Raw genomic sequence first — 27,500 nt, 5'->3', positions numbered from 1 at the left:
TGGTGAGTCATTCTCTCACGTTTGAAATAAGTGTCCTGATGTACACAGTAGTGCATTGGAACTATGCTAGTCTCTTAATGCTGGAAGTTAGACAGTTTAAAAGGATTTTTTGTAACATGCTTTTGTGTGGCTTTAATGCTGATGAGATGTGTTTGTGTGTCTCCAAGAACTACTTTTGTGTACATGACCCACTTTTGACATACACACTGCATTTGTCCAACGTAATAGATGTCATACATCACGTACAAAGATGTGACATTCAAGGAAAGAACACAAAAAAACTGCTAGCAAGAGGCAGCTAACAAGCAGGATAGCACTTTATTGTCATTACACTTAAAAAGTACAATGAAATTGCATAGAATATATATATATTACGACGTACAACTCGGGACTTGCAACCAAGGGGAGTAGGGTGGGCATTCGGCCTGAAGCGGCCAGCCACTAGGGGTGCTGCTCCATTTTCCGTCACACCATGTAGGGTGAAACGTTGAAGGTGGGGTCCGGGGGGTAGAGTATGTGTGTGTGTGGCACGTATTTTCCTTGGATGCATATGTTTGTATGTATAAAGCTTCAGAGTGTAAGTCCAACAGAAGTCCACAAACAACAGGTGTATGTCCATGAGAGACAGGAAAGGAGTTGGTCGTGTCTCCGCAGCCAGGGAAAACAATCCAGATTAGGATACTTGTGTTTGAGAGAGCGAAAACACATTTAAACTATTCACTCTAATTGTCTATTTCTGGTCCTCAAATTATCATACTTTGCCATGCAGAGCAGACGGCGTCTCCAAGATGTTGTCCAGTATGCGATTTAGTCCAAAATCAGAGTGCCCAGATTTCTGCCCGCGTCCTCCCAATCATTTGTGACGGCTTTAGGGTACTTTGAATGGCTGCTCGTATCTTCCAATTTGTCAGGGCTAGGCTTACTCCAATCAGCAGATGTCCTGTTATTATGATTCCGAATAGGTACCGTATTTCCCAGACTATAGAGCCGCACCCGCAAAACTTTCAGGGAAAAAAATGTTCCCATATTTTAGTCAAACCTGACTATAAGATGTATATGTTGTGAAAGGAGTTATTTACACAGAAATATTTTGTAAATATTTATTTAGATTCCTTAATTGTTTCCAAACGGTGTCTGTAACACGGCAGTAAAACGGCTGCTCAAACAAAACATAAGCCATCGTCATGGAAGAACTAGCTGCGGAAGCTCGCTCTCCAATCAGCTAAACCGACTCAATAACTCCACGGTGACGTTTTGGTAAATTTACAAGGGATTTTGTGAAACTGAAACAATACAGAAAGAATGCCATTGTCAGTTAACCCTTGTGTAATGTTCATATTGTTGTTACTCAGCCAGCGTTTGTGGGTCTGATGGACCCGTTGCATTTTGTGGCTTTTAATGCCTCACAATCAAACACTTTTATGTTAAAATACTGAACAGATGTTTACCTTATCCCAATAAACATCTGTTCAGTGTTTATTGGGACGTTAGCATGTGAGCTACATGCTAACGTCACATTTTAACATCATGCTAGGTTAGCAACATTAACATAACTATGTGAACTACAAACCCCGTTTCCATATGAGTTGGGAAATTGTGTTAGATGTAAATATAAACGGAATACAATGATTTGCAAATCATTTTCAACCCATATTCAGTTGAATATAATACAAAGACAACATATTTGATGTTCAAACTGATAAACTTTTTTTTTGTGTGCAAATAATCATTAACTTTAGAATTTGATGCCAGCAACACGTGACAAAGAAGTTGGGAAAGGTGGCAATAAATACTGATAAAGTTGAGGAATGCTCATCAAACACTTATTTGGAACATCCCACAGGTGTGCAGGCTAATTGGGAACAGGTGGGTGCCATGATTGGGTATAAAAACAGCTTCCCAAAAAATGCTCAGTCTTTCACAAGAAAGGATGGGGCGAGGTACACCCCTTTGTCCACAACTGCGTGAGCAAATAGTCAAACAGTTTAAGAACAACGTTACTCAAAGTGCAATTGCAAGAAATTTAGGGATTTCAACATCTACGGTCCATAATATCATCAAAAGGTTCAGAGAATCTGGAGAAATCACTCCACGTAAGCAGCATGGCCGGAAACCAACATTGAATGACCGTGACCTTCGATCCCTCAGACGGCACTGTATCAAAAACCGACATCAATCTCTAAAGGATATCACCACATGGGCTCAGGAACACTTCAGAAAACCACTGTCACTAAATACAGTTGGTCGCTACATCTGTAAGTGCAAATTAAAGCTCTACTATGCAAAGCGAAAGCCATTTATCAACAACATCCAGAAACACCGCCGTCTTCTTTGGGCCCGAGATCATCTAAGATGGACTCATGCAAAGTGGAAAAGTGTTCTGTGGTCTGACGAGTCCACATTTCAAATTGTTTTTGGAAATATTCGACATCGTCATCCGGACCAAAGGGGAAGCGAACCATCCAGACTGTTATCGACGCAAAGTTCAAAAGCCAGCATCTGTGATGGTATGGGGGTGTATTAGTGCCCAAGGTATGGGTAACTTACACATCTGTGAAGGCACCATTAATGCTGAAAGGTACATGCAGGTTTTGGAACTACATATGCTGCCATCTAAGCGCAGTCTTTTTCATGGATGCCCCTGCTTATTTCAGGAAGACAATGTCAAGCCACATTCAGCACGTGTTACAACAGCGTGGCTTTGTAAAAAAAGAGTGCGGGTACTTTCCTGGTCCACCTGCAGTCCAGACCTGTCTCCCATCGAAAATGTGTGGCGCATTATGAAGCGTAAAATACGACAGCGGAGACCCCGGACTGTTGAACGACTGAAGCTCTACATAAAACAAGAATGGGAAAGAATTCCACTTTCAAAGCTTCAACAATTAGTTTCCTCAGTTCCTAATCGTTTACTGAGTGTTGTTAAAAGGAAAGGCCATGTAACACAGTGGTGAACATGCCCTTTCCCAACTACTTTGGCACGTGTTGCAGCCATGAAATTGTAAGTTAATTATTATTTGCAAAAAAACAGTAAAAGTTTATGAGTTTGAACATCAAATATCTTGTCTTTGTAGTGCATTCAATTGAATATGGGTTGAAAAGGATTTGCAAATCATTGTATTCCGTTTATATTTACATCTAACACAATTTCCCAACTCATATGGAAACGGGGTTTGTACATGCTAACATTACATTTTACCATGCTAGGTGAGCAACATCAGCATAGTTATGTGAACTACATGCTAACTACATGCTGTCTTCGACAGCCAAGCGGTTGCCAAAGACGGAGCCACAGGCCGCCGGTGCCAACAGCGCTCGTAAAGGTGGCGTGGACCTGACTGAGACCGCCCAGCCTGCCAAGGCCCCCTGCTGCAGTACCTAGGACACTGCACGCCCCTTCCCCCCAACCCCCTCCTCCTCTCCGCCCGACCACCAACACATAGCTGTAACCTAAGGCGGGCGACACAAGATAAGCTGGCCTGATTTGTTTATAACCACAACATATCACCAAGGTAACGTATACTGACAGCGATGAAGAGCTCCACCTGGTGGCCAATGATATGTCCTGCAGGTGGAGACTGGAGTTGAGGTTCCCTGTTGCATCCATTTATCATCATGAATTGTGTTAATACGTGATCGGGAAACCTAACCGGAGACATAAGTGCACATCTTAGAGGAAGTGCTCCCTTCCTCAACTACTGCCTTGCTAACAACTGTTTTTTTTTTTTGTTTTTTTTTTTAATATCAAGTCCTGACCACTCCCGAGTGGTAAAAGAAAAGCATTAATTAGCACACGAGACTCGCACTACTGCCCCCTGGTGACGTCGCGACATACCTGCAGTGACCAAAAAGCAGCAGAAACCCTTGGAAAAAAAAAAAAAAGTTGCCCCTTAAAAACGTGGCTTGTGCAAACCGTGCGTTTGGCCTCACACAGCACACTTCCTGTTCCTCTTTTTGCTGGCTTTGCACCCGGAAGTGATGATATCCTTAAAAAGTGGGGAGTTGCAATATGAAAAAGGTCGCTTTTGTTCTTTATTATTATTATTATTATTATTCGTCACCTTGGCTTGATTAGGATGTGCTTTTAGACACGGGGGTGTGTCCATTTTCTATTTATGTGTTACACGCAATTCCTTCCCTCTTATCTGGATTGTACACTTTTTACTCACGCCTTGCACTAATGATTCTCATCATTACGTCTTGTCATGATCACCGCGGGTGTGATATGAATCGATATATAAATATATATATACATATAAATGATATACTGTACATAGGGTGTTACTCGGCTTGATTTGGCAGTGACTAATGCTTTTGCTCGGGCATTGTTGTGAAAATCATGTAAGAAAAACAAAAAGTAGGACATAGTTTGGGGATCCGGGTTCAAATCTTGCACCATTTTTCTGTTACTGCGTCCCCAAAGCATTCAAACTGGTCCATACAGTGGGCCTGGGTCAGTTTTTGCCTCATCCCTCACTGAAAGCAAGTGAAAAATGCACTTCCAACCTGAAAGAGAAAGAGATGATAGAGTATTATCTACTCACAGATGCTCCCTGGTGGTTGTTTGAGAACACTGCAGCTGGTCCCGGTTGAATTGACCCACCTCTGCTCCGAGCTGACTGTCTAATCGTTGCAAATCTTTGGACAACATGAGTAAATCAGGTTAGAGACCAGGGATTTTACTCTCGCACAGCATTTACCTATATGACACAATCCAAACAACCTTTCCCACTCATGACTCAAATAAACTAGGGGGGGAAAAGTCAACATTCACGGTCACACACAACACAACCTGCTCACTGAACATTGTGGATAGTATTTAAAAAAAACAAACATCCAAACACCAAAAAAATTCTAAATGACACCCAATGCATGATGGGAAAAATGCCAAACACTCTCTCCACATTTGGCGCATTTGAGCTGCTTGATATTTGTGATTGATTACAAACCTTTAAGGAGGTCGTCACGGAAGTAAACAAGGTATGAGTCCAACTTTCACATACTCTTAACATCTAACTATATTAATATACATGTGTATATATACATGTACACATATACTGTATATGTTTATGCTCTATATATATATATATATATATATATAAAAAATGTTGTCTAATACGGCCCCGAAGTCAAAAAGTTTGGACATCCCTGCCTTAATGCTTTAGTCACACGCAGGATTCTCACAGGAATGAGGCAAAAACTAACCCAGACCCACCGTAGGTGTGACCATACAGGTGCATGTCAATAAACGATCGAGAGAAGACGTTGCGGTTCATGTGCTGATCCGAACAGGAACGATGTATTAACAAGCTAAAACAAAAACAAGATGAACTGTCTTTTTGGTGCCCTCACCATCGATCAGAAATCACAACAACCCTTAACGTTAACAACCATACTGCTACAATAATAAACATTTGAAAAAGCAAACTCCACCGACAGTACGTTGAGAATGGCAAATGAGCAGCTGACAAGAGGACAGAAGGTGGGGAAAGGGGCCCCGCTGAACGAGAGAGAGTCTTCTCACACAAGTCCGCTTTGGCATATTTTTTCCCCCCACCAAAGTCTCTTCGGGACACCATCTTAAAAGTTCATAAACCGAAAAGTTTGTAAATCAAGTCCACTGTAGTTTAGATACTGAATCTGTGTTTATTCGCTGCAAGTTATAATAATCATCAAAAATGAACAGGTACATATTTCAAGTACTTATGTACAAACTGCATGATTTATTGAGACGCACCTGTATGAGCCACACAGCTGGCGTAGGCTCCAGCCCACCCGGGACCCCAATAAGCAAAATAGATAACATTGTTGACGCAAGTGGTGAAATTAGGAATGTCATTTAGTAATGCTCCGATGACTTGTAGTTGTTGTCCTTCTCACCCCTTCTCTCTGGGGAAGCTCCACAGGAGACAAAGGTCCAGGTGGGTAACAATGAAGAGGCATCATCATAGGAAAGTCCCTTGTATGCTTTTTGTTGTTCTTCAGGTATACAAATACATTTAGCTAAAAAAAAAAAAAAAACACAATCTGAGATGATTTTACAGTGCTGTTATGTAATGAGCTAATAAATACTGGAATACATGTATTGTTTGTTATTCGAACATTTAGAACTGCCGTGTACACATTTTTAGCGACCTGTGGCACATTCTAAAAAATACTGTTACAAAAAAACACCAAGTGGAATAAAAGATTAAAAGCATGCAAGAACAAAAAGTTGCAATGTTGACTCTAATGATACAAAGCTGCCATTTTTTTCTCAAATAACGCATCAAAATCAATTTGAGAAATTATTGACATATTTAAGACTCCTGATTACTTCACATTAAAATTTCCACTTGGAAATATTTTTTGGGAGAATATTTCATATTTTGTTGCCATTAAAAAAAAAGGGGCATTGAACACAAAAAAACTACAAAAACATAATAAAAAATGTATAATTGACAGATAGATCTGAAGTTGGTCTAGAGATTTAAGCGTTGAAAGTTTAGAAGAAAAGAAAATGCATTAATAATTTTTAACACGTTTATTAGCGGGGGGGGGGGCCTTTTGGATCCGAGAATTTTAGAGGGATATTGTTTTTTAATTTGTCATTGCTCATAAAATAATAATCAATTAAAATCTATAATGTTATGAATTATAGACCTATTTATTATTCCACTTTAAAATATTTTATTGCATATTTTGTATGTTTGCCATTAAAAAAGGGGCGTAAAACAAACACAACATATATAAAAACGTATAATCGACAGATCGATCTGAAGTTGATCTAGAGATTTAAGCGTTGAAAGTAAAAAAAAAAAAATATATATATATATATATATACAGTGTATACATTACATATGTATATACATATATATGTGTGTATGTGTGCATATATATCTATGTATGTGTATATATATATTCATACATACATGCATATATATATACATATATATGTATGTATGTATATACTGTATATATGTATATGTGTGTATATGTATACGTATATGTATGTGTATATATATATAAATATATATGTATACTGTATATGTGTGTGTGTGTATGTATGTAGGCATATATAAATGTATATATACATATATGTATATATATACATATATGTATGTACTGTATACATATATATATATATACATATATGTATGTGTATATATATATGTGTGTGTGTGTGTATATATATACATATATGTATATATAAGTACAGTATATACAGGTAAAAGCCAGTAAATTAGAATATTTTGAAAAACTTGATTTATTTCAGTAATTGCATTCAAAAGGTGTAACTTGTACATTATATTTATTCATTGCACACAGACTGATGCATTCAAATGTTTATTTCATTTAATTTTGATGATTTGAAGTGGCAACAAATGAAAATCCAAAATTCCGTGTGTCACAAAATTAGAATATTACTTAAGGCTAATACAAAAAAGGGATTTTTAGAAATGTTGGCCAACTGAAAAGTATGAAAATGAAAAATATGAGCATGTACAATACTCAATACTTGGTTGGAGCTCCTTTTGCCTCAATTACTGCGTTAATGCGGCGTGGCATGGAGTCGATGAGTTTCTGGCACTGCTCAGGTGTTATGAGAGCCCAGGTTGCTCTGATAGTGGCCTTCAACTCTTCTGCGTTTTTGGGTCTGGCATTCTGCATCTTCCTTTTCACAATACCCCACAGATTTTCTATGGGGCTAAGGTCAGGGGAGTTGGCGGGCCAATTTAGAACAGAAATACCATGGTCCGTAAACCAGGCACGGGTAGATTTTGCGCTGTGTGCAGGCGCCAAGTCCTGTTGGAACTTGAAATCTCCATCTCCATAGAGCAGGTCAGCAGCAGGAAGCATGAAGTGCTCTAAAACTTGCTGGTAGACGGCTGCGTTGACCCTGGATCTCAGGAAACAGAGTGGACCGACACCAGCAGATGACATGGCACCCCAAACCATCACCCAACCATGCAAATTTTGCATTTCCTTTGGAAATCGAGGTCCCAGAGTCTGGAGGAAGACAGGAGAGGCACAGGATCCACGTTGCCTGAAGTCTAGTGTAAAGTTTCCACCATCAGTGATGGTTTGGGGTGCCATGTCATCTGCTGGTGTCGGTCCACTCTGTTTCCTGAGATCCAGGGTCAACGCAGCCGTCTACCAGCAAGTTTTAGAGCACTTCATGCTTCCTGCTGCTGACCTGCTCTATGGAGATGGAGATTTCAAGTTCCAACAGGACTTGGCGCCTGCACAAAGCGCAAAATCTACCCGTGCCTGGTTTACGGACCATGGTATTTCTGTTCTAAATTGGCCCGCCAACTCCCCTGACCTTAGCCCCATAGAAAATCTGTGGGGTATTGTGAAAAGGAAGATGCAGAATGCCAGACCCAAAAACGCAGAAGAGTTGAAGGCCACTATCAGAGCAACCTGGGCTCTCATAACACCTGAGCAGTGCCAGAAACTCATCGACTCCATGCCACGCCGCATTAACGCAGTAATTGAGGCAAAAGGAGCTCCAACCAAGTATTGAGTATTGTACATGCTCATATTTTTCATTTTCATACTTTTCAGTTGGCCAACATTTCTAAAAATCCCTTTTTTGTATTAGCCTTAAGTAATATTCTAATTTTGTGACACACGGAATTTTGGATTTTCATTTGTTGCCACTTCAAATCATCAAAATTAAATGAAATAAACATTTGAATGCATCAGTCTGTGTGCAATGAATAAATATAATGTACAAGTTACACCTTTTGAATGCAATTACTGAAATAAATCAAGTTTTTCAAAATATTCTAATTTACTGGCTTTTACCTGTATATGTATATATACATATATGTGTGTGTATATATATATATATATATGTATATATGTATGTGTATATATACATATATGTATGTGTATATATATGTGTGTATATATAAGTATATATATACATATATGTATATATACATATATGTATTTATATATATGTATATATGTATGTATATACAGTATATATGTATATATATACATATATGTATGTGTATATATATATATATGTATATATATATATATATATATATATATATATATATATATATATAGGACCTATTTTAACACGTTTATGAGTGGGGCGCTTTTGGATCCGAGAATTTTAGAGGGATTTTTTGAAACTGTCATTGCTCAAAAATAATAATGAATTCATATTAATATAAAATATTTCACACAATATAAAATATCATACTATTTTGTGTTTTTGCCATAAAAACAGGGTTTTGGCAAAGAGGCATAACACAAAACAACAATAGATGAACAACTTTATCGGCTGACAGGCCTGAAGATGATCTAGAAACCAAGTACCACCTTAGGAAAAACTTGGCTCCCCAAGTGGCCGACATTAAAACATGGTAGCGTAGTAGGCCTAAGTATTCATTAAAAACACGGCAGAGGTTTTATCTAGCAAGTATATTTAATATTTTGGGCCTCTATAATGTTACACGGTAAATATAAATATAGGAAAATAAAACACTGTACTTTAATCAAGTGATTTGAGAGTCACTGATTTAGAGCACAGAATGTAATATGGCCTGCAATAGACTGGAAATAATAAATCCCATTCTGGCAAAATATATTTATAGTAAAATAAATAAAATAGTTGCCGATGCAAATTCTGCAGCAAGGTTATTGATTGTTTATATTCACTGTTACAAGCAGCCATAATTGCGATGGAATGAAAAAAATCATATGTGACTTATTTTTAACATTTTTATGACTGAGTGGAGCCCTAATGGTTACAATGAATATCGCATTGTATTGCCCGCATGCTTTTATTTTGAAAAAGTTTGAAGCTAACGTTGAAAATGTTTTGCATGGAAGTCGCTGTGTCCTCTCAGCAGCGCCCCCAGCGGAGGCGAGTGTCCCTGCAGGGAAGCAGTGGCAAACGACGCTGGCCGCCATGTCTGATCGTCGTGCGGAGGACTAGCGGCGCAGAGACCCTCCCTCATCCCAGGCGGCGGTTAAGGGAGGGGGGCGGGTGGTCGGATCCCCACCACCACCACCACCACCATGGCTGACAGCGCGGGGATCCAGCAAGGCTCCCCGGCCATCGGCGCCGTGGGCTCGGCTCCGGCCGCTCCGGGCCCCGGGGGCGCGGAGGGCTCCGGCGCCGCTGGGGGCTCCGCGCGGATCTCCGTGAAGAAGGCGCAGCTCCGCTCGTCGCCGCGGCCCAAGAAGCTGGAGAAGCTCGGCGTGTATTCGTCCTGCAAGGTGAGCTCCTCCACACTTCTTGTCTCAACGAGAAAACGGAAGCCATGTTTGCAGGGGAAAAAGATGATTTTTCATGTTTGCAACATGGGGCCTTTCTTCCTTGTGCGGCTTTTATTTCACTGCTGTGTCAACATTACATATCTGTGTGCCAAAAAAAAGTGCTTAAAAAACGCTCAATTCGATCGACTTCGATTCCAAATAGGATATTTATGTTGGATTTGTGGGGTGGTCTTTGTTTTGACAGGGTGACAGCTGCTGGGAGGAGGGGGGCGGAGTTTGTTGTTGTTTTAGCGCGCATGCGCACCAGCTGACAGTGGCAGGCCTCCACCGCCTACTGATAGGTCGTGAACTGCAATACAAATAATTCTATTTTCGTGCAAATATACCTCATGTCAATGTGTCTGCTCGAATTTAAAATGATAATATATATATTGTAGTGTAAAGAATACAACACCGTTATTTGTTATTTTAAACTCTGAAGAGGTAGTGGCGTAAAGCTAATACCACAGAAAGGGCAAAGTGCACGAAACACAGGAAATAAATAAAGTAATAAAAGCATAAAAAATAATAAGAGCTACTATTAGGGAAAAAAGAAAAAAAAACGCAATGTAATGAGGAAAAAGCTGAAATTGTTAAACTACCACTTTATATAAGTAGTAGAGATGTCGATAAATGCTTTAAAATGTAATATCGGAAAATATCGGTATCGGTTTTTTAAAATTATCGGTATCGGTTTATTTTTATTTTTATGTTTTATTAAATCAACATAAAAAACACAAGATACACTTACAATTAGTGCACCAACCCCAAAAACCTCCCTCCCCCATTCACACAAAAGGGTTGTTTCTTTCTGTTATTAATATTCCGGCTCCTACATTATATATCAATATATATTAGGGATGTCCGATAATGGCTTTTTGCCGATATCCGATATTCCGATATTGTCCAACTCTTTAATTACCGACATCCCTAATAAGTAGTCACCTATAACACCAAGTTTTGTCCTTAAATATATGTAATATCTGTTTATAGATGTTTAAAATATCCCTAATCTAAAAATATTAACTCTCAAAAAAAAAAAAAAAATATATATATATATATATATATATATATATATATATATATATATATATATATATATATATACTTAAAATATGAACATAATTTAGTTAGTTTATAAAAAATTAAAATAATAACTTGATTAATTATTTTGAAAATTGCAACAACCATAATAAACACTTAAATGTGTAACTGAAGATGAATATTCACATTTTTGACACACTCTGTTGAACAGTTACACAATTGTTTCACGTACCATGTTATATTTTTATATATAGTTATAAAATATAAGTTATATATATATATATATATATATATATATTAGACTTAGACTTCCTTTTTATTGTCATTCAAATTTGAACTTTACAGCACAGATAAGAACGAAATTTCGTTACATAAGCTAATGGGGCTGCAACTAACGATTAATTTGATAATCAATTAATCTGTCGATTATTACTTCGATTAATCGATTAATAATCAGATAAAAGAGACAAACTACATTTCTATCCTTTCCAGTATTTTATTGGGAAAAACCCAGCATACTGGCACCATACTTATTTTGATTATTGTTTCTCAGCTGTTTGTACATGTTGCAGTTTATAAATAAAGGTTTATAAAAAAAAATTTAAATAAAAAAATTGCCTCTGCGCATAGCACAGATCCAATGAATCGACGACTAAATTAATAGCCAACTATTTTTATATTCGATTTTAATCGATTTGATTGATTAGTTGTTGCAGCCCTAATACATATATATATATATATATATATATATATATATATATATATATATATATACACATACATACACACACACACACACACACACACACACACACACACACACACACACACACACACACACACACACACACACACATTATTTATTAGGGATGTCCAATAATGGCTTTTTGCCGGTATTCCGATATTGTCCAACTCTTTGATTACTGATACCGATATCAACCGATACATACAGTCTTGGAATTAACACATTATTATGCCTAATTTGGACAACCAGGTATGGTGAAGATAAGGTCCTTTTAAAAAAAAAATTATAAAATAAGATAAATAAATTAAAAACATTTTCTTGAATAAAAAAGAAAACAAAGCAATATAAAAACAGTTACATAGAAACTAGTAATGAATGAAAATGAGTCAAATTAACTGTTAAAGGTTAGTACTATTAGTGGACCAGCAGCACGCACAATCGTGTGCTTACGGACTGTATCCCTTGCAGACTGTATTGATATATATTGATATATAATGTAGGAACAAGAATATTAATAATAGAAAGAAACAACTATTTTGTGTGAATGAGTGTAAATGGGGGAGGAAGGTTTTTGGGGTTGGTGCACTAATTGTAAGTGTATCTTGTGTTTTTTATGTTGATTTAATAAAAAAAAATTTAAAAACGATACCGATAATAAAAAAACGATACCGATAATTTCCGATATTACATTTTAACGCATTTATCGGACATCTCTAATATATATCAATACAGTCTGCAAGGGATACAGTCCGTAAGCACACATGATTGTGCGTGCTGCTGGTCCACTAATAGTACTAACCTTTAACAGTTAATTTTACTCATGTTCATTAATTACTAGTTTCTATGTAACTGTTTTTATATTGTTTTACTTTCTTTTTTATTCAAGAAAATGTTTTTAATTTATTAACTTATTTTATTTTATTAATAAAAAATAAAAAAAAGAACCTTATCTTCACCATGCCTGGTTGTCCAAATTAGGCATAATAATGTGTAAATTCCACGACTGTATATATCGATATTGGTTGATATCGGTATCGGTAATTAAAGAGTTGGACAATATCGGAATATCGGATATCGGCAAAAAGCCATTATCGGACATCCCTAATAAGTAGTCACTTATAACACCAAGTTTTGTCCTTAAATATACGTAATATCTGTTTATAGATATTTAAAATATCCTTGATCTAAAAATATTAACTCTCAAAAAATATATATATACTTAAAACATGAACATAATTTAGTTAGTTTATAAAAAATAAAAATAACTTGATTAATTAATTAGAAAATTGCAACAACCATAATAAACACTAAGTTATATATATATATATATATATATATATATATATATATATATATATATATATATATATATACACACATCCGACACATATGTAGGATTAACCGAGGGAGAATTCAAAACCAGATGGAACAATCACAAGGCTTCTTTCAGGAACAAAAACCTGCGAAATACCACAGAACTCAGCAAACACATTTGGGACCTCAAAGACAATAATGTTGAATATTCAATAACATGGCAAATTCTTGCATCCAGCACACCTTACAATAGTGGTAATAAAAGATGCAACCTATGCTTGAAAGAGAAACTGTTTATTATTTACCGTCCAGACCTGTCATCCCTCAACAAGCGCAGCGAAATTGTAACAGCATGCCGCCATAGACGGAAACACCTCCTAGGTAACACATGAGCCAATCACCACGCCCCTACGCCAGCCTGTACCCACCCACTCTGTGCCCTATATAAACCATGGTATGCGAATGCTCCCATTAAAATCTCCTGATGATTGAGGGTACCCCCCCTCATAAAACAGGCCTGTAGAGATGAAATAGTCTTGTGATTTTTTTTCCCACACATACATATATTGCGCTCTACTACGGTATCGAGCACTATTTTTTGGATAACCTTATTAAGACATATATATATATATATATATATATATATATATATATCTATATATAAGGAGGTGTTTAGGGCATGTCCGACCGGTAGGAGGCCACGAGGAAGACCCAGGACACGTTGGGAAGACTATGTCTCCCGGCTGGCCTGGGAACGCCTCGGGATCCCCCGGGAGGAGCTGGACGAAGTGGCTGGGGAGAGGGAAGTCTGGGCTTCCCTGCTTAGGCTGCTGCCCCCGCGACCCGACCTCGGATAAGCGGAAGAAGATGGATGGATGGATGGATATATATGTGTGTATTAGGGCTGCAACAACTAATCGATTAAAATCGATTATAAAAATAGTTGGCGATTAATTTAGTCATCGATCGTTGGATCTATGCTATGCGCACAGGTAATTTATTTTTATTTTTTATAAACCTTTATTTATAAACTGCAACATGTACAAACAGCTGAGAAACAATAATCAAAATAAGTATGGTGCCAGTATGCTGTTTTTTTTTCAATAAAATACTGGAAAGGATAGAAATGTAGTTTGTCTCTTTTATCCGAATATTAATCGATTAATCGAAGTAATAATCGACAGATTAATCAATTATCAAATTAATCGTTAGTTGCAGCCCTAATATGTATATATATATATATATATATATATATATATATATATATATATATATATATATATATATACATATATATATATATATATATATATATATATACATACATATATACATATATATATATATACATACATATATACATATATATATATGTATATATATATATATATATATATGTATATATACATACATATATACATATACATACATACATACATATATATATATATATATATATATATATATATATATATATATATATATACATATATATATATATAAATATATATATATATATAACTTAGTGTTTATTATGGTTGTTGCAATTTTCAAATTAATTAATCAAGTTATTTTTATTTTTTATAAACTAACTAAATTATGTTCATGTTTTAAGTATATATATATTTTTTGAGAGTTAATATTTTTAGATCAAGGATATTTTAAATATCTATAAACAGATATTACGTATATTTAAGGACAAAACTTGGTGTTATAAGTGACTACTTATTAGGGATGTCCGATAATGGCTTTTTGCCGATATCCGATATTCCGATATTGTCCAACTCTTTAATTACCGATACCGATATCAACCAATATCGATATATACAGTCGTGGAATTTACACATTATTATGCCTAATTTGGACAACCAGGCATGGTGAAGATAAGGTTCTTTTTTTTATTTTTTATTAATAAAATAAAATAAGTTAATAAATTAAAAACATTTTCTTGAATAAAAAAGAAAGTAAAACAATATAAAAACAGTTACATAGAAACTAGTAATTAATGAACATGAGTAAAATTAACTGTTAAAGGTTAGTACTATTAGTGGACCAGCAGCACGCACAATCATGTGTGCTTACGGACTGTATCCCTTGCAGACTGTATTGATATATATTAGAGATGTCCGATAAATGCGTTAAAATGTAATATCGGAAATTATCGGTATCGTTTTTTTATTATCGGTATCGTTTTTAAATTTTTTTTAATATATTTTTTAAATATATTTTTATTATAACGGGGGGTGCTTACAAACATCAGTTGTCTACCAATCTAAGGTAATACGCAAGGACATTAACACATCCGACACATATGTAGGATTAACCGAGGGAGAATTCAAAACCAGATGGAACAATCACAAGGCTTCTTTCAGGAACAAAAACCTGCGAAATACCACAGAACTCAGCAAACACATTTGGGACCTCAAAGACAATAATGTTGAATATTCAATAACATGGCAAATTCTTGCATCCAGCACACCTTACAATAGTGGTAATAAAAGATGCAACCTATGCTTGAAAGAGAAACTGTTTATTATTTACCGTCCAGACCTGTCATCCCTCAACAAGCGCAGCGAAATTGTAACAGCATGCCGCCATAGACGGAAACACCTCCTAGGTAACACATGAGCCAATCACCACGCCCCTACGCCAGCCTGTACCCACCCACTCTGTGCCCTATATAAACCATGGTATGCGAATGCTCCCATTAAAATCTCCTGATGATTGAGGGTACCCCCCTCATGAAACAGGCCTGTAGAGATGAAATAGTCTTGTGATTTTTTTCCCCACACATACATATATATATATATATATATATATATATATATATATATATATATATATATATATATATATATCCATCCATCCATCCATCCATCCATTTTCTACCGCTTATTCCCTTCGGGGTCGCGGGGGGCGTTGGAGCCTATCTCAGCTACAATCGGGCGGAAGGCGGGGTACACCCTGGACAAATCGCCACCTCATCGCAGGGCCAACACAGATAGACAGACAACATTCACACTCACATTCACACATTAGGGCCATTTTTTTTTTTTTTTTTAGTGTTGCCAATCAACCTATCCCCAGGTGCATAAAAATAAATAAATAATTTATATATATATATATATATATATATATATATATATATATATATATATATATATATATATATATATATAAATTATTTATTTATTTTTTATTTATTTATTTTTTCTCCCATCCCAAAAAGGAGATGGCCTAAAATGTCTTAAATTGATTTTATTTATTTTTTATACATTTTTTGAAAATGATGAATGGATTTAGAAACGTAATGAATAAGAATGGTGATGACCTTACATACCTTGTTTGGTCCCACGAACAGGCTGAGGGAGCGTGTAAGTGCAACGGCTGGAAGAGTCAGAACCCGCCCCCCACTCCGCCGCGCAGCGAGCAGCCGCCCGCCAGCGCCAACCTCCAGGAGCCCTGCCGCAGCTGCTCGCATGCTTTGGGTGCGTTGGCCAAGTTTGATCGCGCCCTCGGCGCGCCGCATGACCCCGACCTTGTTGACGCGGCCCTCGTCTTCCCCCCCGCCAGGCGACCACGTGACCCACCTGGAGCACGTCTCTGAGGACGAGATCAACCGACTGCTGGGCATGGTGCTGGACGTGGAGTACCTGAACACCTGCGTGCACAAGGAGGAGGACGCCGACACCAAGCAGGTCTACTTCTCGCTCTTTAAGGTAAATAAATTAAAAGGTGTGTTCATTTAGGCCCGCAAGACTCCATAGTTTAGTTTGGTGCAAACTTGTTGCAATTGTGAGTAATTCAGGTTAATGACCATGAATTGTACCTTGAAGGAAATCAGCACAGCATTTTATATATGACCCAATCCACTCAACCTTTCCCACTCATGGCACCAATAAAGTGACACAAAAAGTCAACACACACGGTCGCACGTAACACAACCTGCTCATTGAACTTTGTGGATGTTATAAAAAAAAATGTCCAAGCACCATACATAATTCCAAACTACACCCATGTAATCCCCTGCAATGCATGATGGGAAAGATGCAAACAACACTCTCTCCACACTTACCCGCGTTTGGCGGAATTTTTGCTGCTTGATATTTCTGATTGGTTACAAAACTTTAAGGAGGTGGTCACGAAAGTAAACAAGGTAGGAGTCAATCTTTCAACCACTCTTAATATCCAATGATGTTAATTATATATATATTATATTAATATAATATGTGCACATAGGCTATGTATATTGTTACTTTACATGTAGTTGGACACCCCTTAGTTTTTCTTTTTTACTTTAAATATGACTTTTTTTATGCGTTTTCGCCCCCAAATATCCAAGAATCTTAAGCGGCTAAAAAGTGACTTTTGTGTAACAATGTTATTAAAAAAGTATCGATTTTCAATCGAGAATGGTTATGAATAAAGAATCGAATCGTGTGGTGCCCAAAGATTCACAGCCCTACTAAATAAAGTAATATATTACTTTTTTACTTTAAATGTGACTTTTTTTATGCGTTTTCGCCCCCAAAAATCCAAGAATCCTAAGTGGCTACAAAGTGACTTTTTTGTAACAATGTTATTAAAAAATTATTGATTTTGAATCGAAATTTGTTATGAATCGATTCTGAATCTAATTGTGTGGCGTCAAAAGATTCACAGCTTTACTAAATAAAGTAGTGTATTATTTTTTTACTTTAAATATGCTTTTTTTTTCATGCGTTTTCACCCCCAAAAATCCAAGAATCTTAAGTGGCTAAAAAGTGACTTTTGTGTAACAATGTTATTAAAAAAGTATTGATTTTCAATTGAGAATTGTTATGAATTGAGAATCGAATCGTGTGGTACCCAAAGAGCCACAGCCCTACTAATAAATAAAGTAATAAATTCCTTTTTTAACTTTAAATATGACTTTTTTTTCATGCGTTTTCACCCCCAAAAATCCAAGAATCCTAAGCGGCTAAAAAGTGACTTTTGTGTAACAATGTTATTGAAAAAGTATTGATTTTGAATCGAGAATTGTTATGAATTGAGAATCCCTACTAATAAATGAAGTAGTACATTACTTTTTTATTTTAAATATGACTTTTTTTCATGCGTTTTGGCCCCCAAATATCCAAGAATCCTAAGCGGCTAAAAAGTGACTTTTGTGTAACAATGTTATTAAAAAAAGTTTTGATTTTCAATCGAGAATTGTTATGAATTGAGAATCGATTCTGAATCGAATCGTGTGGTACCCAAAGATTCACAGCCCTACTAAATAAAGTAATATATTATTTTTTTTACTTTAAATATGCTTTTTTGTCATGCGTTTTCGCCCCCTAAAATCCCAGAATCCTAAGTGGCTACAAAGTGACTTTTGTGTAACAATGTTATTAAAAAAGTATTGATTTTGAATCGAGAATGGTTATGAATTGAGAATCGATTCTGAATCGAATCGTGTGGTGCCCAAAGATTCACAGCCCTACTAATAAATAAAATAGTATATTACTTTTTTTTTTACTTTGAATAGGACTTTTTTTTTCCATGTTTTTTCGCCCCCAAAAATCCAAGAATCCTAAGCGGCTAAAAGGTGACTTTTGTGTAACAATGTTATTAAAAAAATATTGATTTTGAATCGAGAATTGTTATGAATTGAGAATCCAATCGTGTGGTACCCAAAGATTCGCAGCCTTACTAAATAAAGTAATAAATTACTTTTTTACTATAAATAGGACTTTTTTTCATGTGTTTTCGCCCCCAAAAATCCAAGAATCTTAAGTTGGTAAAAAGTGATTTTTGTGTAACAATGTTATTAAAAAAAGTATTGATTTTGAATCGAGAATTGTTATGAATTGAGAATCGAATCATGTGGTACCCAAAGATTCCCAGCCCTAATAAATAAAGTAGTATATTACTTTTTTACTTGAAATATTACTTTTTTTCATGTGTTTTCGCCCCCAAAAATCCCAGAATCCCAAGCGGCTAAAAAGTGATTTTTGTGTAACAATGTTATTAAAAAAGTATTGATTTTGAATCGAAATTTGTTATGAATCGATTCTGAAGCGAATCGTGTGGCGCCAAAAGATTCACAGCTTTACTAAATAAAGTAGTGTATTATTTTTTTACTTTAAATGTGCTTTTTTTTTCATGCGTTTTCGCCCCCCAAAATCCTAAGTGGCTACAAAGTGACTTTTGTGTAACAATCTTATTGAAAAAGTATTGATTTTGAATCGAGAATTGTTATGAATTGAGAATCCCTACTAATAAATAAAGTAGTTTATTACTTTTTTACTTTAAATATGACTTTTTTTATGCGTTTTGGCCCCCAAATATCCAAGAATCCTAAGTGGCTAAAAAGTGACATTTGTGTAACAATGTTATTAAAAAAGTATTGATTTTCAATCAAGATTTGTTATGAATAGAGAATCAATTCTGAATCGAATCGTGTGGTACCCAAAGATTCACAGCCCTACTAATAAATAAAGTAGTATATTACTTTTTTACTTTAAATCTGACTTTTTTTTCATGCGTTTTTGCCCCCAAAAATCCCAGAATCCTAAGCGGCTAAAAAGTGACTTTTGTGTAACAATGTTATTGAAAAAGTATTGATTTTGAATCGAGAATTGTTATGAATTGAGAATTGAATCGTGTGGTACCCAAAGATTCACAGCCCTACTAATAAATAAAGTAATAAATTACTTTTTTACTTTAAATATGACTTTTTTTTCATGCGTTTTCACCCCCAAAAATCCAAGAATCCTAAATGGCTACAAAGTGACTTTTGTGTAACAATGTTATTTAAAAAGTATTGATTTTGAATCGAGAATTGTTATGAATTAAGAATCGAATCGTGTGGTACCAAAAGAGTCACAGCCCTACTAAATAAAGTAATATATTACTTTTTTACTTTAAATATGCTTTTTTTTTCATGCGTTTTCACCCCCAAAAATCCCAGAATCCCAAGCGGCTAAAAAGTGACTTTTGTGTAACAATGTTATTGAAAAAGTATTGATTTTGAATCGAGAATCATTATGAATTGAGAATAGAATCGTGTGGTACCCAAAGATTCACAGCCCTAATAAATAAAGTAGTATATTACTTTTTTACTTGAAATATGACTTTTTTTCATGTGTTTTCGCCCCCAAAAATCCCAGAATCCTAAGTGGCTAAAAAGTGATTTTTGTGTAACAATGTTATTAAAAAAGTATTGATAGTGAATCGAGAATTGTTATGAATTGAGAATGGAATCGTGTGGTGCCCAAAGAGTCACAGCCCTACTAAATAAAGTAATGTATTACTTTTTTACTTTAAATATGACTTTTTTTCATGCGTTTTCACCCCCAAAAATCCAAGAATCCTATGCAGCTAAAAAGTGACTTTTGTGCAACAAGGAGGCTTTTAATAGTTTCAATGTTTGTCTTGCAGCTGCTGAGGAAATCCATCCTGCAGATGGGCAAACCCACGCTGGAAGCCCAGGAGAGCCCGCCTTTCGAACGCCCCAGCATCGAGCAGGTGGTCACATGACCGCGTCAAGCCAGTCGACGCCACTTTTCAACCCCGCCGTCTCCTTGTGTCCCCCGCAGGGCGTCAACAACTTTGTCCAGTACAAATTCAGCCACCTGCCGTCCAAAGAGCGTCAAACCATCGTGGAGTTAGCCAAGATGTTCCTCAACCAGATCAACTACTGGCAGCTGGAGACGCCCTCCCAGAGACGCCAGAGACTCTCCAACGACGACGCGGCGGGGTACAAGGCCGACTACACCAGGTGGGAGGACACGTGGCTTGACGCCGCCAAGGACTGCGGGATCCACCTACCTGTCTGCGCTTGCAGGTGGCTGTGCTACTGCAACGTGCCGCGCTTCTGCGACAGCCTGCCGCGCTACGAGACCACGCAGATCTTCGGCCGCACGCTGCTGCGCTCCGTCTTCACCGTCATGAGGAAGCAGCTGCTGGAGCAGGCCAGGCAGGAGAAGGACAAGCTGCCGCCCGAGAAGAGGACGCTCATCCTCACACACTTTCCCAAGTGAGACACACAAACCTTATATTGCACTTTTACCTTGAAATGAATGACAAACCATTGAAACAGCGCCCCCACCTGGCTGTAAGGAAGCATGTGCAGGATGTTTCCTGTTTGTGTCTGCTAATACAATTACGGTATTAGGGCTGTCAAATGATAATTTTTTTACATCTGATTATTCACACTGTGATTAATCACCCGTTAATAGAATAGAATAGAATAGAAAGTACTTTATTGATCCCTGGGGGAAATTCAGCACCAGTTCGCTCACAATAAACACTTAGATATTTTTTACATGTGAATAATATAAATACAGTCTATTATACAGCATTATTCACATGTGAATAATATAAATACAGTTTATTATACAGCATTATTCACATGTGAATAATATAAATACAGTCTATTATACAGCATTATTCACATGTGAATAATATAAATACAGTCTATTATACAGCATTATTCACATGTCAATAACATAAATACAGTCTATTATACAGCATTATTCACATGTGAATAACATCAATACAGTCTATTATACAGCATTATTCACGTGTTAATAACATAAATGCAGTCTATTATACAGCATTATTCACATGTGAATAATATAAATACAGTCTATTATACAGCATTATTCACATGTGAATAACATAAATACAGTCTATTATGCAGCATTATTCACGTGTGAATAACATAAATGCAGTCTATTATACAGCATTATTCACATGTGAATAACATAAATACAGTCTATTGTACAGCATTATTCACATGTGAATAATACAAATACAGTCTATTATACAGCATTATTCACATGTGAATAACATAAATACAGTCTATTATACAGCATTATTCACATGTGAATAATATAAATACAGTCTATTATACAGCATTATTCCAGCGCCTTCAAGGTGAGTTTACTAGCGGACATAAGATACAAGCACAAAGTGTACACATGGGAAAATATTAGCTGCTTTAAACATGACTATTGATAAAGGAAGAACTCTTAAAAATATCGTATTCTCATAACACTCTCGAATCCTAAGACTTGTACTGTACTGTACTTGACAAATTCCGCTAGCATGCTTAGTGGCCACATGCGTGGACAGCACCTTTTAGCTCTTATTTCCAAAATTGTGTACACTACTGAATTGGGGTCTTATGGCCGCTTATGTGGACACTTATACTGCCATCTGGTGGTGTCAGAAGAGCATAACATACAATGGAATTTGGGGGACAAAAGTGTACAAATAAGAATTAGCATGTCACTAAACATGAAGTACACGTTTGTGTACTTATGGACTAAGTACATCATATCAAAAGATGATTCTTAGTTTGTATTCTAATTAGGGTCCAATAAGCTCAAATAGCAAAGAGAAATAAAAAAAAGCATGTAAACAAACAGCTTGGGCCTTGAGAGGTTAGGTTCAGCCTGTGTATTTCAGCATTCACACGCAATTTCTCCCAAAATTGACAGCCCTGGCACAACCGAATACAATATGAATGAAAATGGAATATTTGTGACATACTCTTGTCACTAAGCACGCTAAGTGTTTTTGCCATGTCAGGTTCTTGTCCATGCTGGAGGAGGAGGTGTACAGCCACAGCTCCCCAATCTGGAGCCAAGACTTTCTGGCAGGGGCTCCGGGGGGACAGATACCTGTCCACACAGGTGACCCAACCACACAACCTTCAAGGAAATAGTCAACGTTATTTCTCACTGTATATATTTGTTTCTTAGTTATCAGTGCTCCTCCGGTGGCCAGGCCCCTGTACTACAGCATCAGCCCGTCGGCGTCAGTGGAGCTCTCTGGCGGCGGAGGCAGTCCGGCCAGGAAAACGGCCTCAGTGCTCGAGCCAAATTCAGGTATTTTGTGTGTTTTATTTTGTTCGTATCATCTTTAAAACATTTTGGATAGGATAGGACTTTATTGTCATTGCACAAGTACAACAAAACTTTGTTTTCAGCACAAACCCGTTCAAGATTAGACAAACAAACAGTGTACAGGGTTACAGAACAGGAACAAGGCACCCCGTAAAAGATGGGAAAAAGGTAAAACGCCGGGGGAGAAGATGAGTAAAAAAATACAATCTAGACTCGGCTGGAGTGGGGAAAAAACCTCCATGCCATGCACACATAAACATGTTACATATAATCACGACAACTCGCAACAGATGTGGGGGGAGTTGGGGCCCTGGAGGTCGACTGCTGCTATAAAGCGCTGCCAGCCGTCCATCACGCCGAAGGGGAATCAAGTGGTGGTGAAGGCGTGGGGTGGGGTTGGGGGTGTGTGTATGCCCATTGTCTTGGGTGTGTTGATGTAGTGTCCATAGGCCTGGGGCCGTTCTGCATGCAAGCAAAAGTTCGACTCCCAGGTGTCGTTGAGGAGGGAGGGAGGTCAAAAGCGTCCATCATTGAGGAGTCCTCGGGGGGATGTTTTCAGAACAGCCTGCTCCTGTTATTGCACCAAGGCCATTCCAGGGAGTCATATCGTAGATTAGGATTTAGTTTTTCCGCGAACAGACATTACAATCATATCCAATTTTTCCCTTTCAACCAGCTTTTCCATGATGTGATCCATCTTGCGATTCAGTTCAGAAATGGCCACAGACTGTGATCCCACAGCCCGGCCCAAGCCTTCCATTGCGACGAACAGCCTTCGGGCTCCTTGAGTGGCTGCCGTCGTCTTACGAATTTGACGATACACCAGAGCAATGAACAGCCCAATCACGGTTCCAAATAGGTAGATGTCTTCGACGTCCTCGATGGAAAGGACTGAGAGGCACATGATTCTCCATTTCTCCCAGGAATCTCTCACAGCAATGGTTCCATCAGGGCAGCCAGGCTCCCCAGAACCTCTTTTCCTCGTCGAAAAGATTTTGTCAATCCAGCTGATCATTTCCATGTCTGATGTTTAGATTTGGAGGACAGCGCAAAGAAAGAGACTTAAAAAAAAAAAGTGTAGACAGGACAAAACAAAGAGAGCAAGCAGGGAGAAGAAGGGAGCGGGGGGAAATGCGACCGCCCTCACCAGAGGCAAGACAGAAAGACCACCATGTTTTCAAAGTTTGCATTGACTTTTTCTTTTTTCAGGTGGCGAGAAGCGCAAACCCTCCGAGCCCCTCCCTCAGGAGGAAAACAAGAAGCCCAGGGTGGTGGGCGACATCCCCATGGATCTCATCAACGAGGTCATGGCGACCATCGCCGACCCCGCCACCATTCCAGAGGTAAATCAGTAAGAGACGGCGCATTGGTCGGTCCCTCCAGGATTTCACAAATTCAACCAAAAAGCAAATTTCCTCTGGTTAGTTTAAAAAATATATTTTATACAAAGTTAGATTTTTTTTTTCTATAAAAACTAACTTTATCAAGATTAGGATTTTGCTAAGACTAAGCAGCAGTGTTTTTTGATCAGATAAAAGCAACATTTGTTTGGAATTATCTTGTCATTTGTATTCGTTAGTTTCTTTCAAAGGACGGTGAAGAATTGGAGAGAAAAAAATAGACTTTTTCAGCATATCGCCCCAGGCTGAACATCATAAAACAATCGCTGTGCAATGTCTGCTTTTACTAGGATGCTGACTGGTGGGATGTTTGTATATTTCAGCACAAGACTTGTGTTTCATGTTTAGCTGCTAAATTCACCATGATCATATCTCCTCAGGTTGGGAAAAAAAAAGCGGGAGCAATTAAAGCCCCTTTTACATTTAGCCTTCGACAAGGCTTTTTTAATATCTCGATATTTTTAAGCCATGTCACGATACACCATATATATCTCCATATTTTGCCTTAGCCTTGAATGAACACTTGATGCATATAATCACAGCAGTATGATGATTCTATGTGTCTACATTAAAACATTCTTCTTCATACTGCATTAATATATGCTACTTTTAAACTTTCATGCAGAGAGGGAAACCACAACTAAAAGTGTATTTATGAAAGAGTTATTAAGCAGTGGCACAAACATTCATGTCATTTCCAAAACAGAAAGTGCAAGATTGTCAGAGACATTTTAAAACAAGCTATGAGTGCACTTTTGTGCATGATGTCACTAAGATGACATATCAAAACAACACCTAACTAAAGTGCACTTTTTGTACAGAACGCCACTACAATAGTTTAAAACAAATAAAGTGCACTTTTGTACATGTCACATTTCAATAAGTGTCAAATAAAAATGAGCTGCATAATAGGAAATCAAATAGTGTATGTCCTTCACTATGTGGTAGGTTCCTGCGGACGTTATCTCCTTCTGTTGTAGACTATTTATTTCATACGGTGTTGATGTGGAAATGATTGCCTCGGCATTTTGTTGGTGTGGCACAGAACGGAGATGTTGACATGCGGAGTTTCAAGCACTCTTCATTCTCTAGCGGGGGACTTTTCAAATGATGCTACATATTAGCAGTAGTGCTACTTTTTGTAGCAACGCTTTTGCCCCACACTTGACAAATTACGGTTGTCTGTTCGACATATTCCCACTTGAAGCCAAACCACCCCCAGACGATGGGCCCCCCTGCTCTTTTTCTTGGGAAATAATTCTTCCTTCATTTGTTAGCAGATTCGCACCTTCTTTCTCTCGTATTACCACTCGCACCACAGCTAACGTTACCCATGCCGCTACCTCTCTGCTCCGCGAGGGCGTATACGTATGTGACGTATGTAAGAAGGTGCGCTTGTTTTATATCTCTGTGAGAAGGAGAGACAAGAAAGAGTGAAAAAAGCCTGTAGTGTAATGCCCCGCAGCTAAAAGCAACTGCGTGAGAACGTATACTCCAATATCACCATATAGTCATTTTCTATATCGCACAGAGACAAACCCGCGATATATCGAGTATATTCCATATGAAGATGTCAGGTTCAAACACTGATGACATCTATTAATCAGACAAGAAGCAAGGAATCATGCAGATAGAGTTCAATTTAGCTCATGGGGAGAACGCATGGAGCTGCACACTTAGTCACAGTCTCGCCCTACACTCTAAGGTTCAGCTCCCGCGTCCCTCTATTTATTCAGGAGTTCCACAGTAGGGCCGGGCGATATATCGATATACTTGATATATCGCGGGTTTGTCTCTGTGCGATATAGAAAATGACTATATGGTGATATTGGAGTATACGTTCTCACGCAGTTGCTTTTAGCTGCGGGCATTACACTACAGGCTCTTCTCACTCTTTCCTGTCTCTCTTTCTCACAGAGACATAAAACAAGCGCACCTTCTTACATACGTCACACACTGTCACGTGAGCAACGTCACACGCTCCCGCGGAGCAGACAAATATCGACATGGTAACGTTAGCTGTGATGCTAACAGCTAACAGTGTGGTTTGAGTGGTAATACGAGAGAAAGAATGTGCGAATCTGGTAACAAATGGAGGAATAATTAATTCCCAAGAAAAACAGTACGGGGTCCATCGTCTGACGGTGGTTTGGCTTCAAGTGGGAATATGTCAACATCTCCGTTCGGTGCCACACCAACTAAATGCCGAAGCAACTATTTCCACATCAACACCGTAGGACATATACTATTTGATATGCAGCTCATTTTTATGTGACAATTATTAAAATATCTTGTGTGTCATCATGCCTAAAAGTGCACTTATAGCTTGTTTTAAAATGTCTAACAATCTTGCACTTTCTGTTTTGAAATGACATGAATGTTTGTGCCACTGCTTAATAACTGTTTAATAAATACACTTTTAGTTGTGATTTCCCTCTCTGCATGAAAGTTTAAAAGTAGCATATATTAATGCAGTATGAAGAAGAATGTTTTCATGTAGACACATAGAATCATCAAACTGCTGTGATTATATGCATCAAGTGTTCATTCAAGGCTAAGGCAAAATATGGAGATATATATCGTGTATCGCAATATGGCCTAAAAATATCGAGATATTAAAAAAAGGCCATATCGCCCAGCCCTATTCCACAGTCAACATCACAAAGGGTGCCTCTAATAGGAGTGGGCACATATATTATGCAAAGCAGGTCCAGTACGCACAATACGTGACGGAATGTGCTGGGGGGCCTTGTGATTTCGCCTGGTCTTTGCTTCGTCTGCGTGCTGTCATCTTACCTGCGTTGAAGTCCTTGGCTGTTAGCGGGCTAAAATAAAGATAACATCTGCGGCTGAGGC

At 37.5% G+C, this 27,500-nt stretch overlaps 2 protein-coding genes across 3 annotated transcripts in view; both read left to right on the top strand.

Annotated features, from left to right (window-relative positions):
• The window catches only part of rab5aa (RAB5A, member RAS oncogene family, a), a 35,702-nt gene extending 29,625 nt beyond the window's left edge, over positions 1 to 6,077 (top strand). The window contains exons 5-6 of the mRNA XM_061931493.1: positions 1 to 2; positions 3,264 to 6,077. The exon at positions 1 to 2 is cut by the window's left edge and continues 92 nt beyond it. Of these exons, the coding sequence (XP_061787477.1) occupies positions 1 to 2; positions 3,264 to 3,379 (118 nt within the window). The 3' untranslated portion in view covers positions 3,380 to 6,077. The remainder of the gene's footprint in view (positions 3 to 3,263) is intronic.
• A 3,015-nt stretch (positions 6,078 to 9,092) lies between these two features.
• Positions 9,093 to 27,500, top strand: part of kat2b (K(lysine) acetyltransferase 2B) — a 26,945-nt gene continuing 8,537 nt past the window's right edge. For both annotated transcript variants that reach the window (XM_061931543.1, XM_061931542.1), the window contains exons 1-9: positions 9,093 to 10,221; positions 16,725 to 16,851; positions 16,937 to 17,082; positions 20,771 to 20,857; positions 20,929 to 21,110; positions 21,177 to 21,368; positions 22,928 to 23,031; positions 23,101 to 23,226; positions 24,454 to 24,587. In XM_061931543.1, the coding sequence (XP_061787527.1) occupies positions 10,021 to 10,221; positions 16,725 to 16,851; positions 16,937 to 17,082; positions 20,771 to 20,857; positions 20,929 to 21,110; positions 21,177 to 21,368; positions 22,928 to 23,031; positions 23,101 to 23,226; positions 24,454 to 24,587 (1,299 nt within the window). In that variant the 5' untranslated portion in view covers positions 9,093 to 10,020. The remainder of the gene's footprint in view (positions 10,222 to 16,724; positions 16,852 to 16,936; positions 17,083 to 20,770; positions 20,858 to 20,928; positions 21,111 to 21,176; positions 21,369 to 22,927; positions 23,032 to 23,100; positions 23,227 to 24,453; positions 24,588 to 27,500) is intronic.

This window comes from Nerophis lumbriciformis, linkage group LG37, assembly GCF_033978685.3.
Source record: "Nerophis lumbriciformis linkage group LG37, RoL_Nlum_v2.1, whole genome shotgun sequence".
NCBI lineage: Eukaryota > Metazoa > Chordata > Actinopteri > Syngnathiformes > Syngnathidae > Nerophis > Nerophis lumbriciformis.
Note: the sequence above shows the minus strand (reverse complement) of the source record. Positions and strands in the feature narration are given on the sequence as shown.